This window comes from Anas acuta, chromosome 19 (genome assembly GCF_963932015.1).
Source record: "Anas acuta chromosome 19, bAnaAcu1.1, whole genome shotgun sequence".
NCBI classification, from domain to species: Eukaryota; Metazoa; Chordata; class Aves; order Anseriformes; family Anatidae; genus Anas; species Anas acuta.
The window spans coordinates 6058295-6072839 of record NC_088997.1 but is presented as its reverse complement, the minus strand read 5'-3'; the positions used below and the strand labels follow the sequence as shown (position 1 = coordinate 6072839).

At 50.4% G+C, this 14545-nt stretch overlaps 1 protein-coding gene across 10 annotated transcripts in view; it reads left to right on the top strand.

Moving 5' to 3' along the window:
• TPST1 (tyrosylprotein sulfotransferase 1) overlaps nucleotides 1-14545 on the top strand; it is a 33685-nt gene continuing 19140 nt past the window's right edge. For 4 of the 10 annotated variants that reach the window (XM_068656120.1, XM_068656121.1, XM_068656119.1 and 1 more), the window contains exons 1-2: nucleotides 5357-5536; nucleotides 13570-14513. In XM_068656120.1, the coding sequence (XP_068512221.1) occupies nucleotides 13669-14513 (845 nt within the window). In that variant the 5' untranslated portion in view covers nucleotides 5357-5536; nucleotides 13570-13668. Of the gene's footprint in view, nucleotides 305-5356; nucleotides 5537-6214; nucleotides 6329-9519; nucleotides 9781-13569; nucleotides 14514-14545 lie in introns of those variants that run through there. The other 6 variants (XM_068656116.1, XM_068656114.1, XM_068656122.1 and 3 more) reach the window with 6 other exon arrangements.

The following is a 14545-nucleotide window of genomic DNA, read 5'->3' as shown; positions in this document are numbered from 1 at the left end:
CTGGTTAAATGGGTCAGAGCAGTCGCTATAATAAGTGTGCCTGGAGCCAGCAGGAGCTACCCGGCTCCTATAAAAGCGGGTGGAGAAGAAAAAGCTGGTGGGAGCGGAGCACCCGAGGACCGGCTCGAGGACTCTGCAAGCCTTCAGCCCCGTCCCCTGCCCGAGCTGCCCGCGGCCGGGCTGCAGCTCTGAGCAGGAATTCATTGAACGGCGGCAGCGTGGGGGACGGGGGCTGCCCGGAGCTGCTGCTGATGGGAGCCCAAATCGCCCGTTTAAGTCGAAAAAGGTGAAATTCGGCAGCGCGGTGAGTTGGGATGGGCGAGTCGGGGTGAGGGGTAGCACCCGGCTGCTGGTGGGGCTGGGGTTTTGCTGCAGCGTCGCGAGGGGATGTAGAGGGGGAAATGAATGGGAATGGGGGTTCGTGGGCTTCGCTCGGCCCGTGAGCAGGGTGGGGATGCTGTGTGCCTGCCAGCCCCGTCCCCTGCCCTGTGGCTCTCCAGGAGGTGCTGAGCGCCCTTGTTTGTGGGCATCACTCACCCTGGGGGCGATGTGTGCGGCTGCCCTTGCTGCCGGACCCTGGTGGGGAGCAGCTCCCGGCACCTCCAGGCACGCTGCGCGGAGGCAGCTTTCCGTGGCCCTTCGCTGTGCTTGCAAACGAGAAAATCAGCACGAGGATTTTCCGAGGTAACCCTCGAGGTAGCCGCTCCCTGATCCAGCAAGCGCGGAGCACGGCCCCTTTCCTGGTCGGGTCTCTTGGCCACAGCCATTTACGCCGCTCATCTCGTGGTTTATGGCTCCGAGCTGACGTTGCGCTCAGCTGGCTGGAGCTTAGGTAAGAAATCAAACACAGACACTGGCAGGCTGCCTCCTGCACTCATCGGGGTCACTCACAGCCACATTTTCGTAGCTGCTGGAGGAGAAGTCAGGGCTGCCCTGCTTGTGTCCGGCCACCCCGCGTCGGTGCTGCGCTGATAAAGGCGCCTGTGGGAAGATTTGGGAAATTCGGACTGTGAGGCAGCTCCAGAGGCAGAGGGGCTGCATCCCTGCCACTGGTGGCCTTGGGGATCTCATGCTGTGCCCCCTGCATGAGCTTATTTCCCCGTCTGTTTGTCTCCTGACCCCACGGAGGAGCGGGGAGAGCGGCTGGGTGGGTGCACGGCAGCACAGACCCAGGCAGAAAATCCTCCTGGAGCCCCAGCCCGGGCTCTGCACCACCTTGTGCCCAGCTGCAGCACGTTAGGGGGAAAAAAATTAAAAAAAGAGAAAATTTGAAACCAACAAATGCTTCCTGTCACTGCCAGCTGAGCCAGAGGCTGCCCGTAGTGCCACAAGCAGAACAGGTGGAGCAGAGTGGGGATTTGTGCCCAAAATAACCCAAAAAGAAAGCCCTGAGCTATGGGCAGAGGCTCCTTGCTGGCTGCACAGGTGCAGAAGGTTTGGGATTTCATTTTGCAGCAGCGCCTTGGCAGGGGATTTCTGCCCTTTCTGCTCCGTTTGGGTCAGAGGAGGACTTGATTTTGCTAGGAAAACAAGAAATAGGAAAACAAGAAATATTTCTACAGAATGTCATGCTGAAGAACACGTCAATATTAGAGAAGACTGAGAATCGAGCAGGTTTCTGTGGGTCTCCTTTGGACGGCGTGACCCAGCTGGAGGCAAGGAGCTGGCACAGGCTGAGCCCCAGGAGGCTCAGAGGCAGGGTTTTTCCCAAAATAAAGGTTTTGTTTCTGTTTGTGCCCCAGCTTCTTCCCCGAGAGCTGCAGATGCATCTTTCGGTGCATTTTGTCCTCTGCGCTACTTTTTTAACCTAATGTGGGTTTTCCGGCTGCGGGGGGATGCGTTCTGGGGGTTGGAGCCAGGCACGGGGAGAGACGAGGTCTGGATTTCGTGGTGTGCCCACCGTCACCGTGCCCAGCTTCCCGTGGGATTATTTCTGGGGGAGGACAGGTCTCAGGTGCATCCCCTCCTGAGGACGCTGCCTCTGCTCACTGTGCCCTGCCAGGAGCCTTTCAGGCAGCTCAGAGCACCGCGTGCTGCCTTCTCCTTTTAAAAGGGAAGAATAAATCATTGATGGAAACCAAACAGTGAGAGGGGCCGTGTTTGCTGTTCGCTCTCCCCGACCTTGGCCCGAGGGCTCTGCTCCTTCCCCAGTGCACCCAGCTCGGGACCTGGAGACACCGAGGGGAAAATGGAAAATGGGTCCGAACCCAGGGCTTTCCGGCAACCCTGAGGGGCTCTGTGCTTTGGCCCCTGCGAATGGGGAAGAAATCACTGCTAGGATGGGACCCAGCACATACAGCTGGACCCCAAAGCAGTTTGTTTTTTTTTTTTTGATTTCTGTATTTTTTCAGGGTGCCAACACATTCTTGCCACGGGACAGTTTGCTTTCAAAACCACCAGGCTCGCAGGATGCGTCACTGCCCCCTTGCAGCCAGAGCTTAGGGGTTGGAAACCTTTAATGTGACATGAGCACACCGCTGGTTCCGTGGCAGGGGCATTTTTGTGTCTTCTTCTTTAAGTTAAAATAATTTGTATTATTTTTTAAGATGCTGGAGGTCAGGAGCCTCCTTTTTACCTCCTTGCCCCAGACACAGCTGAGACACTTCTCATACTGCTGGCATTACAAGTGAGCTGGCAGATATTTAGCTCATTGTGTGGCTGCCACGCATGGCACGGGCTCTGCTTTCCAGACCCAGGGCTTAATCCTGCAACCTACTGGGCATTTCCAGCCATTTAAACTTCTGGGACATTCCCTGTTCCCCCCAGAAATGGCTCCTGACCCTTCGCAGGAGGGATCCCGAATTCCTGGTGCGATTTTTTGAGTGGATGCCATGAGGAGCAGGCGCCCACGCAGAGCTCCCCAAGCATCCCTGGGCAGCGAGAGCATCGCTCGTGCCCATCAGCGGGGCTCTGCTCACCCCAAGCACTGAGTTTCTGCCTAGCAGGTCTCTGCAACGTGGGATTTTTTTAATTTATTTTTTAAGAGAAAATCCCGCGGAGGGGAAGGAGTCAGGCCCTGGCTTGTGCTCGGATGTTCCTGTGCAGGAGGGGAGTGCTCAGCCCGCGCACGTCCGTCGTGCCACATCGGCAGCTGTCCGCCGGCCAGGAACACGCGAAGGTGCCTGTAAATGTGAGAGGGGAGCGCTCGCTCCTGCCTTGAGTGGAAAAACAGCTCCTGCTGTATTCCTTGGAGCTGCCTACCCGCTGGAAAACCCCGAGGATGCTGCACCTCCAGAGCTCGCACAGCTGGGGAAAAAATCTCCCTGTGAAATGAATCCGGCTGAGGGAGGCGAGGCGGGGATATTCCTGGCACCGACGGGTTTCTGCAGGCGTGGGGGATGATCGATTCTCCGCCGTCACGTTCAGGAGGCGACAGGCACCGGGTCAGACCCAGACAGGGCCAGGAGCCAGGGCACAGAGCTGCTTCGGGTCGGACCAGGAACAGTCCCAATAGTCCAGGCAGGGGGAAGGAGAAAGGTCTGTGGCTGGCTGCTGTAACCCCAGCCCCAACCCGGCTGGGATGCTGCTTGTAGGGGAAAATCCTTCCTCTCTCCCTGCACAGCCAGCCCCAAGCCTGGCCCTGTGCTCGCTGCCGAGGCACTCGAGGAAGAGGAGCAGCGATATTCCAAATTCCGGGCACGGCTCTGGGGGAAGGCAGGAGCTGTGCAGAGCGAGAGGGAAATTCTCGGCATTCTTACGGCTGGGAAGGTGGAATTCAGGTGAAACCACACCCCGAGGTGGACAGCGAGACTTTGGCTTCTATCAGCTCGCTTAAATTGAATTCAGGGCTATTTTTTTTTTGGAGTGGACTTAGATCTACATAAACGCACTGCGCTGGCAGCTAGGGAGGGAAAACCGAGCCCAATTTTGCCCCCGGTTGTGGCAGATTTTGGGGCAGCCGTGCTGGGGAGTGCAGGTGGGAAGGTGCTGGGGGGGCTCTGCTACCTCTGGTGCTCAGCACTGAGGGGCAGAAGGGGGACACCGTGGATTATCCCCGGCTCTGGGCTCTGCCTGCAGAGACCTGGCAGGTTGGCTGAGCACAGCTCCTGCCCCAGCGCTGATTAAAGGCAGCACCAGCCCCATCCAGCAGCTTTGGTTCCCCCGGTGGCTGTGATTTTCCCCCAGAGAGCCACGTTTTCTCCCCAGGGCCCCGTTTGATCGCCGCAGGTTGGGAGCCGTGAAAGGGGACGATGTGCGTGAGTCACGGCTGGAGCTGTAAAAGGCAAATCGATAAAGCGACCTGGGAAGTGCTGCTTAATGGCTCGAGGCAATCTTACTGGAAATAGGACGCAGAGCGGTTCGTCCGTAAATTAGCGCTTCAAGTCCTGCCGCCATCGGCAGCAGGCGACGTTTATTGCCTGAGATGAGAAATTGGAGGGGGATTTTAGCACCTGGGGGGGGGGATTTATGGTTTGTCCACGGACCCGGCAGCTCCCGAGTACATCGGAAGGCCCTGGGGACATCGGGTGCCCCTGGAAGGTGGTGGCAGCCCCTGCTGAGCATCGATGTGTCCTTGTCACCGTGGGGAGGCAGGATAAGTCCCCATCCCTATCCAGTGCCGTGTGGGTGGAAACCACAGCCTGGTGGGCTCATAAAAGCTTTTGGTGTGTGAGGAGCGAGGTGAGGGGCTGTTAGCACTTGGCTCACCCCGGTGGGATCGCTCAGGGTCCTGATGCTCAAAGGGCACTGGAGCTTGGGTCTCCTGGCTTCGTGGTGTGCCCTGTGACATTGTCAGGGGAGATGGGGCAATGAGTCTGACCCAATTTTAGGGTTTTTGTGGTGAAAAGGTGACGTTCTGCCACGTGGTGGTTCCCAGCCTCATTGCACTGAGGTCCTGCTGCGGTGTCCCCAAGGCCAGCAGCACCCTGCTGGTGCTCGTTCCCATTAGCCGAGCCCCCCAAGCAGTGCTGCTGCTCCCAACCTGCATTTTGGGGCTGCCACCCCATTAACTCCCTTCACCTGATTTATTTCCCCCCCACACATGGCAAGCAACCTCAATTTCGGGGCTGCCCCGTGGGATCCCTCCTATCCCTGCGATCCCGCGGGCTGTTTGTCTGCACGGGGCGAAGGCAGCTGGGCCAGAGCCCCTGCACGGAAAGAAAAAATGCAGTTTTGGTGCCGCCGAGTTAAAAACAAGCCCAATTCAGGCTCCCCCCCAGACCCTCCACGTGTCGCCCCCCCGCTGTTTCCCGCCACCTCCGGCCGCGCGGGAAAAAGCCGCGAAGTGGGCGTGGCCAACCTCCCCCTCTTAACCCCGCCCCTTTGGCTGTCAATCATCGGCGGCGGCCCAATAGCGCCGCGCGACACATGGCGGCCCGCGGCCAATCAGGGCGCGCTTGGCATTTCCATGGCAGCCGCGGGGAGGGGGCGGTGGCGACCGGGAGGAGGGGAGGGAGCGGGGGGGGGGGGGGCGCAGCCGGTGCCGGTCCCGGCCCCGCTCCTCAGCCCCGTTCCCGTTCCCGGTGCCGGCTCCGTGCCGCCATGGTGCGGCCCCGGCCCCGGCCCGGCCCTGCCAGCGGCGGCGGCAGCAGCAGGGGTGAGGCGGGGGGCACCGGGAGGGGACCGGGAAGGGACCGAGGGACACGGGGGGGGGGGACACGGGGACACCGGGGGGGGGCTCCGGGGTCGCTGCTGGGCGGCTCCGTGCGGTTCCTGCCCGCTTTGGGTGCACCCGGTGTTGGGGAGGGTCCCGGCGCAGCCTCTGGGTTCGGGGAGAGGGGAGGGGGGGGGTGGGGGGTTTGGGGGGTTTGACCGCTTTTTGGGGTTAAAAAGGTGGGAAATGGGAAATGGTTTTATTTTAAAGGAAGGGTTCGGTGCGCCTGGGAGGTGCGCGGGGCTGCTTGGGGGAAGGGGCTGGAGGTGTGGGTGGGTCCGGGGGGAGCACAAACACGTCTGAATTTCTTTCTTTCTTTCTATATATATATATATGTAATAATATATATTTATTAGATATATAAATGTGTGTATGTGGGGGTGATGAGGGAGGCTCAGGGTTTTGGGGCAGCCCCCCACCCGCACCGTGACAGCTCCAGAGGTTGCGGGGGGGACCCCACAATTTGGGGTAGGGGCGCTCGGTGCAAAAACTCGGAGATCAGCGGGGGTTGCTTTGGCCTTTACAGCTTCTCGGGTTAAAAACAAGCAAAAAATGCGGGGTTAGGGGAGTGTGAGAAAAATGTCAGCGAACGGCACCGATGGTTGTTTGCGTGTCTGCGTGTCCCTGGGGTAATCCCAGGCCATTTTCATCCTCCTGCCCCTGGAGCTGCTCTGCACCAAGCCAGCCTGCGCCCAGCCCCGCTGCCTGCGTCCCAGCCCGGGTGCTTTCCCCCAGGTGAAGTGCTGCTTGTTTTTTTGGGGATAAAAACTGCTGGTGCTGCTTTAGCAGCCTTTATTCCTGCATAAATAATGGGGAGAAACCCTGAGAAATCAGCTGCAGGGCTTGGGAGCTGTGATGACCGAAAAGGGTGAAGATGGGCTTGGTGCTCAGCTTTCTGGCCCTTCCTTTGATTTCTTGCTTGGCCGAATGTTGTGCTGGGGGTTTGCCTGCCAGTGCTGTCCTCTGACCTCGGCATCGCTCTGATGCTGTTATGTGCCGGGTAGCAAAGCGCGATGCCCAGCCCTGGGGGAGTCCTTGCGATGGCTGTGCTTGGGAGACATCAAAAATGCTTCCAGAATACCTAAATGATTTTTGGAACAGTCTCTTATAAATGAGTCGAGGCCGGTTTGGATTGCTTCTTTTAGTGGTATCCCGTGAATATTTCAGCTGTGTTCCTTGGTGTTGTGCTATACCATTATCGTGTAGCTGTCAGCTTTCCTATGCAATCTTCTTTGTGGTGAACAAACGCAAACGGCCAGAAACAAACCAGTGCATTGAGGGAAAGCTTTTATGGAATTTGTGTAAGACCTTTCTTTAACTTTGACTTAGAAATATGCAAAGACCTGTTGTTGTATGCAGCAGCTTCTTAAACTATTTGATGAGCTTGATGTGGAGCTTTCTGTAAGGAATATATTGCGTCTGCCCTGTCTTCTAAAAGTGCGCTGTTTTGAAGAGGATTCCTGAGAACTGTCAGGCTCTGCCACCCTTCCAGTGTGTGCTTTTACAGTGCAGTGCCTGAGAGGAAAATATATTCACAACTGGTGACTTGAAACGCGGTGCAGATGGGAGGATAATTACTAAGAAAATTTTCTTTCCCTTGGATTCAGTCGCGGAAGGCTGGTTATCGACTCTTCAGGCGTTTCTCTGCTGGAATTGGAACCAGTTGAATCAAGATCAACAAGTTTTTGTGCATGGTTTGATTTTGCTGAAGGGAGGAACCTCTTACAATGTCTGTACCTCAATCTTATAAAATAATGGTAAGGGCTTTTGACCTTTTTTCGATTTCAGCACTGCTGGTCTTTTGGCTCTGGGACATCTGCATCACACGGGAACCCATTTGTCTATTATTTTTTTGTGAGACATGTATTAGGTGACTTTGGTAGTGTATCCTTACTACAGAGTACATGGCAGCGGGAGGTGGCACCTCTGTATAACAACATCTAGAAGCTTTTTGCAGCTGTGTCTCGTGTGTACAGTGTGAACAGGGCTTGGAAGAAGAGCGGCTAAAGTCCAGCAGCTGAAGAGCCAGCCAGCTTTCTTTCTTGCTGCCTTCGGGGAAGCTTTTATGGGTATGTTTCTGCTTTTTTGAGCAAAGTGGCCTTTGGAGAGCTTGGCAGCCAGGAGCTGTTGGAGCTCCCTCTATGCAATGAAGTGCTAAGGCTGATTCAGATAACTGCGTCGAAAGAGCAGCGCCTGTTGCATCTCGCTCACTGTCTGCTTACCTTGTTGGCTTGGAGGTTAAGCAGATGCAAGGCAGCTAAATTGAGTAGCAAAAACTCCTAAACTGCTGTTATCCATTGTCACTCTCTTCTGCTTCTGACTGTACAAGCAGAAATGAAAATACTGCTTGGACTTGCCAATGTTCACCATGACAGTTTCTTCTTTTTGCCAATGTTCACCATGACAGTTTCTTCTTTTTCTCCTCTTGCTCCTTCACTCATTTCCTCCAGTTAATTACCTTCTTTAGCTGTGCCACTGCCGAATGATTGTTCTCTCCAGTTTCCCTTAGCAGACTTATACCACAAGCACTGGCTGTTAGGGCTGAATCTGGCGGTCAGACTGCAGTTGTTCATCTGAAAGGTGGTGTCTCTGGAGTATCTTCTTGATACCATATGTATTTTCTTGGTATGGTATGGTATCTTCTTGATACCATAACTCTTGATTCTTCCACTCACCACTGTCCAATGCAGGGCAGAGGGTGCAAGGCTTCGAAGAGGACGACTGGAGCCTGGTAGCCTGTTGACACAGAGCTAAGAACTATCTTTCTTCTCGAGAAGTGTTGTGGTCAAATGTGATGTGCATTTAGGTGGATGCAGGAGGGGGCACGTTGCACAGAAATCGAGCAGTGCTCCTGTACTTGCTGTTCTAGAAAGGGATCTGGTGGCCAGGATGCGAGCCAGAACCTTGAGAAGTAAAAGGCAGGGACAAACTAATCACAGAAAAATGCTTTATGTGTGTGGCTTTTCTTCGAGATGGGTGATGCAAGTGTTGCTGTCCTGTTTATTTAGCCTCCACTGGAAGGAGGTAGGTGATGGTCATCCCTCTTCGCAGTCTCCCAAGGGAAAGTGTGCCTGCTAGAGCTTGGGAGGGCTGCTTCATGCTGCATGGTGATGGATGATCTTTTCTTCCCCAACACGACTTTTTCAAGCAACAACAAACCCCAAACTGTTTTAGCATAAAATACAAATGAATGAATTGCCTCTTTACTAAGCTAAAATCTTCAGTGTTTCTTGGATGAACTTTAGGAAAGTAGGTCTTGAGCTACTGCAGATAGGGGCAGGGGGGAGGAGGGAGCTGGTGTGTGCAGAGCAGGGAGACAAAGCAGTCATTTTGCTTTGTTCACATCTTCTTGGGGCTGACTCATCGGTCTGACTTTTCTGGAAATAAAATTCAGTTACAGGCACTTCTAACTCAGTGCTTAGTTGCACTTTCTGGTAATGAAACCTGTAGATGCAACTCTGTGCTATTTCTTGCACTTATATTTGCTGGGCATTTGGTTTAGTCTGTCTTTTGAAACTGGCTGCTAGAGGCCTTGTCTGTCATTGTAGTGATCTTTAATTTCTGACTGCGGTGTTGTTTTTTCTGTCGTTTTCCTATTTTTATTAAGAATTGCCTGTGCTTTCAGCTGGAGTGGCAGCTTGCGCTCCTCAGGTCCCAGCAGGTGAAAACCCCACCATTTTTCAAGGCTCTGCTTAAACGCTAGCTGGGGACTGCTGATCGCCCTGCTGTGATTTTCAGACGCCGTCGGTTTAGTTGCTGTTAACAGCAGAACATTAATGACTTGTAATAATTCTTCAGGTTGACACTGATGCGATCCAGAGTGCTCGCTCATGTAGAGGAGGGAGGAGGTGGAGTTTGTTGATTTGTGAGCTGCTCGAAGGGCAGTAACTTCCATATGTCATACTTATCTTGAAGAGCCTTATGTGTAACCAGGGGCCCAGAAGGGAGCTTGCTAGCTTGTAGAACAGATCGGTTTGCTGAGAGGTGCCTTTCTGTCAGCTCCCGTTGGATTCCCCATGTACGAGGCCCTGGCCTTGCTACGTTTGGCGGCGGCTGCGTGCTCCAGGTACTGCTCCCAGGCAGAAAACAGCACGGAGGGTCACAGGGCAGCTTCAGCCTGGCTGCTTCTGCCCTGTCAGCCTTTGGCAGCGTGGGACTTAGCAAAAATTGCTGCACCAAATGAACAGGTTTGTGGTCGATTGGTGTGTTTGCGTGTTTGTTTGTTTTTTTCTGGTAAAAAAAAAAAAAAAGTATATGGATCTGTTGTTTTTGTATGCGAGTGGTCAATGCTTAATGGTAATTTAGGAAACCAACTGTCTGCAGCACTTAGTGCATTCGGTGCTGGGAGTGAGCCATCGCTCCGCCTTGCCTGCCCCGTGGATGGGGTGTTCCAGCCTGCGTTCAGCAGGCTTTGCTCTGACGCTGCTGCTGCTTCACCTCCCTTCTGGCTTTCACAGTGATATTCTGACATAAATGACCCAAGTAAAACAGTTCGTGCACTGAGAGGCTTTCCTTAGTGATCAGCTACCTAACTTTTGCATTTGGGGAAGACTAGGGGCTTCAAGGGATAGGTTTTTATTAGTTTGTAAGTCAAAGAAAATCTTTGGTTTGGTGTTTTGTTTTTTTGGGTCTTTTTTTTTTTTCTTTGGAAATGAGTCTTATGGCATTTACTCAAACTGAATAATGTTGGGGATTGTATAAAGTGTAAATATTTGCACATCTTGTATGCTCTGCAGCAAAATCTGTTCCTGTTGTGCTAGCTCTTTCTGCAGAAGACTTTTAACTAAATCATTACTGTTTCTAAGAGCATTCAGAGAGATTCTGTGTGGCGTTTGCTAGTTTTAAGCAGCACAGTTTTCCTTCCTTAATTAAAAGTTAGGTGTGCATGCTGCATCTGCTCAGGAGAGAGACTTTCCGCTTTTCAGTGCTGTGCAGCCATTGACTGAATTGTGTGTGTATATGTGTATTTTGTGTGTGTGTGTGTATATGCTTTTATTTTTTTGAGTGCTGTTTGGAGCGTGTTCACTTAGTTTTGGGGGATTCTTTCTGCGGATATCCAGGCACTAAAAGCCAAGGCCAGTGGCTGGCAGGCGGAATGGGGCTTGCTGTGGCAGAGCACTGCTGCCACAGGCGCCTGCCAGCCCTCCTGGGCAGCTTCACCTGTAATGAAACCAGTTGAGCCCCAAATTCCAGTTTACTTTGGGTAGCAAAGACCAATAAGCTGAACTTCGAGCACAGTATTGCGACAGCCGCCGGTTGGAATCAGCTTTGTCAGCGCCTCAGGGCCGGGCCCCTCACAGCGCTTGCAGCCATGTGGTGGGGAAGGCAGCTGCCAAGCAGGGGACGGCCCTGGGGGTATCAGCTTGTGAATCCTGTCACAGACTGAGCTTCTCATGGAGGAAACACTTCAGTCAGTCGTGTTTCGGAACGGGGTCGGCATCAGTGTGTGTGCAGGGGTGTGTCGTGCGTTGCTGACAGAGATGGAAAAGTGTCGAGGAAGCCAGTCCTTTAAAATGTTGGCGGTACCTCAGTCCTCGGAGCGCCTGGCAATTAAAAGCATCTGTGATTCATACCATTCAGTGAGTTATTTCAGCCCTGAAAAGCAAGCCCATGCTTAAAGTATCAATTAGAGTATGAATTTCATTGGAATTTGGAGAGGAAGAGTCAGTTTTCGGACTACTTCCTCTCAGAAAACAACAGAGTACATATAAAAGAACAGTCTATACAGTAACTGATACGGATGGGAAAATAAAGGTTGGCGTGAACACCGCAAGGCACCTGGGCAGCTGAGGTGGCAGTTTTAGGTAAGCCAGGGCTGAACATAATCCACTGGTGTTGGCTGCAACTCATGGTGTCTTCCTAAGTCCTTCTTACCAGTGCCTACATTGGACAGCGGACAGCTCTTACATCTTTTGTTTCTACTTAAACCTTTTATTTGATCTCACGTACACGTTGGCAAGTGATCTAATTAAGTCTTTGGTTCTCATTTCATCTGTAAAAATAAAAATTATGCGTAAATAATGCAGTGTTAAGGAGTCCTAAATGAAAACTATCATCAGTGAAAAGCCTTGTTTTCATTTTATGTGTCTTGGGGTTTCAGACTATCTCCTTATTACAGCTTGGAAATCTTTTAGAGTTAAAATTACTAAATATTTTAGATAACTTTTTTTTTAATAAATGTGGTAGCTGTGCAAACCCTTACATTATAGTACCCATCTGATTTGTTTCGGGATCTGTCATTGTAGAAAATAGTGCCACAGCTGTTTGAAAGTAGCTTACAGGAGAACAGAGGTGGCTTTTGTTGTGGCAAGTTCATTTTGTTTCCCAGCACTGAAGTGTCATCCTGTCACCAGGTAATCGTAGCTGCTTAAATTGTAGAGTAGGGCGTGGAATTAAAGCCATATTATTGATACCTCGTGAAGTAGACGTGGTCATCCTTGTTTTGCCATCTTTTTCCCGTTTTTTTATAAGAGTTGTGAGGGTTTAAAACAAACTGAATAATTTACATGTGATACTATACAGACGGAAGGGAGATTATACCATGACAAATAGGTTAAATGCTTTTTTTACTGTATGTATTTCTACTCCATACTATAAATACGAAATGACTTTAACCATAAGCTCCATGAAGACGGGCTGCCAAGGTGGCTTAGGAAGCCAAGTTGCCTTACTGGTATTGCCACTTGACTTTTAATTTGCTACCTGGGTACTCACCGTAAAGCTCTTTGTGATTTCACAAAATACTCGAATTCTAAACTTCAGAGCGTTACGTTTTGTTTGGTGCGGGAAGACTGGTGCTGTCATACCAGCAGAGGTGCGGACTTACCCAGATGAAGTAGAAGCTAAAAGAAATAACGAGCCTACCAGCCCTGCTTAAAAGGAGCACAAACCTTATCTGAAGGTAGAAAGCAGCATGTACTTATTCTGGGAATGCTTTATTACATGCAAAGCTTTAATTCTTTTTGCTTGTACGCTGATGGCAAACAGGATTGGTTCTTCTTTCTTCCCAATTTATTTAGTTTTTAGTATTTCAGCGGACGTTTCTCTGGAGATCAAAATGCTGCGTAAGATGTGGGGGGAGAGGTTGGCTTGTTTGCTTGTTTTTTAATCAATGGAATGATGAATAATTTGGTCTTATTTTTGAGAAAAATATCTTTAAGAAAAAAATAGGTGAAGAAAACAAGGTAGGATGAAATCCTTAGTTTTCTATATCTGCTTTGCATCATCTCAATACTGGGATGGATTAAAACTTTCAAGTCAGCATGGGTTGACTCTTTTGTTATTTAAATCACGGCTGATTTTACTTTTAATCTTGGATTCTGTTTATAGTTTTTAATGGTGATACGTTTCTTTCATCAAAGCTTCTCTTGAAATTAAAATCGAAATTTACTCGTTGCAGACTTTTTCTTCATTGCATAAAGCCCATGATCAAAAAATGGAGAATCTCAGTCAGGGTTGTTTCATAACTGTGAAACATCTTCCATCACCTCCTGTCTTCTGAAGGAAATGGAGCATGTCAGGCAATGCTGAAGATAATGTATTTATGGACAAATGTGAAAGGGGGCAGGTCTTGTCTTTTGTCTTTATTTTCTCTGTAAAATCCTCGCTTAGCAAAGAAAGGTGTTTTCTTAAGAGTTGTTTTTTTCAGTTTGTAGAGATCCATATAAATAATGGCTTTCCTTGACTGAAAAATTTAATGGTAGTTATCCAGTGGTGGAATTCCTTTAAATATACTGTTACAATGCATCAGAGAACTATGAAAATAGCAACTATAATCGCCAATCTTATTATGTTTTGTGTTGCTGCTATGGGTAAACAAGAGTACTTTTTCTTGTGGGGTATTTGTGTTTAGACATAGCCTTTTGTGGTCTTAATACAACACCAGGAGATGATAATTGCATTGAATGCTGTCAGATGTTTCTGTTGCTGATTCATCACGCAGTTCTTAACAAAACTCTTTTTTTTTCTCTTACCAGACATTAATTTATTTTGGATTAGGATCTCCATGGCACGTGAACTAGAAAATAATCCAAACTAGAAGGTCTCGTTATTTTGACGTGACAGACATTATCAAAATGGTTGGAAAACTCAAACAGAACTTGCTACTGGCATGTCTGGTGATCAGTTCAGTGACAGTGTTTTACTTGGGCCAGCACGCGATGGAGTGTCACCATCGAATAGAGGAACGCAGCCAGCCCGCGAGGATGGAAAGCGTGAGAAGCACAGTAAGAACTGGTTCCAATGTAAATGCGAATAAAACCTTTGCTTACAACAAAGACATGCCTTTAATATTTATTGGAGGAGTACCTCGAAGTGGCACTACTTTAATGCGTGCCATGCTTGATGCTCACCCGGATATTCGGTGCGGAGAAGAGACGAGGGTCATCCCACGAATTCTGGCAGTTAAGCAGATGTGGGCTAGGTCAAGCAAAGAGAAGATCCGGCTGGATGAAGCTGGAGTCACAGATGAGGTTCTGGACTCGGCCATGCAAGCATTTCTATTGGAAATCATTGTGAAACATGGAGAGCCTGCACCGTATTTGTGTAACAAAGACCCTTTTGCTTTAAAATCCTTAACTTATCTTGCTAGAATTTTCCCCAATGCCAAATTTCTTCTCATGGTACGGGACGGTCGTGCATCTGTACATTCCATGATATCCAGAAAAGTCACAATAGCTGGCTTTGACCTGAACAGCTACAGGGACTGTTTGACCAAGTGGAATCGTGCTATAGAAACTATGTATAACCAGTGTATGGAGGTTGGTTTTGAGAGGTGTATGCTGGTACATTATGAACAGCTTGTATTGCATCCTGAAAGATGGATGAGAACTCTCTTAAAGTTTCTTCGCATCCCATGGAACCAAGCAGTGCTGCACCACGAAGAAATGATCGGAAAAGCAGGCGGTGTTTCTCTTTCCAAGTGAGTATGCACATTCCTCTTTTTATCTTGTA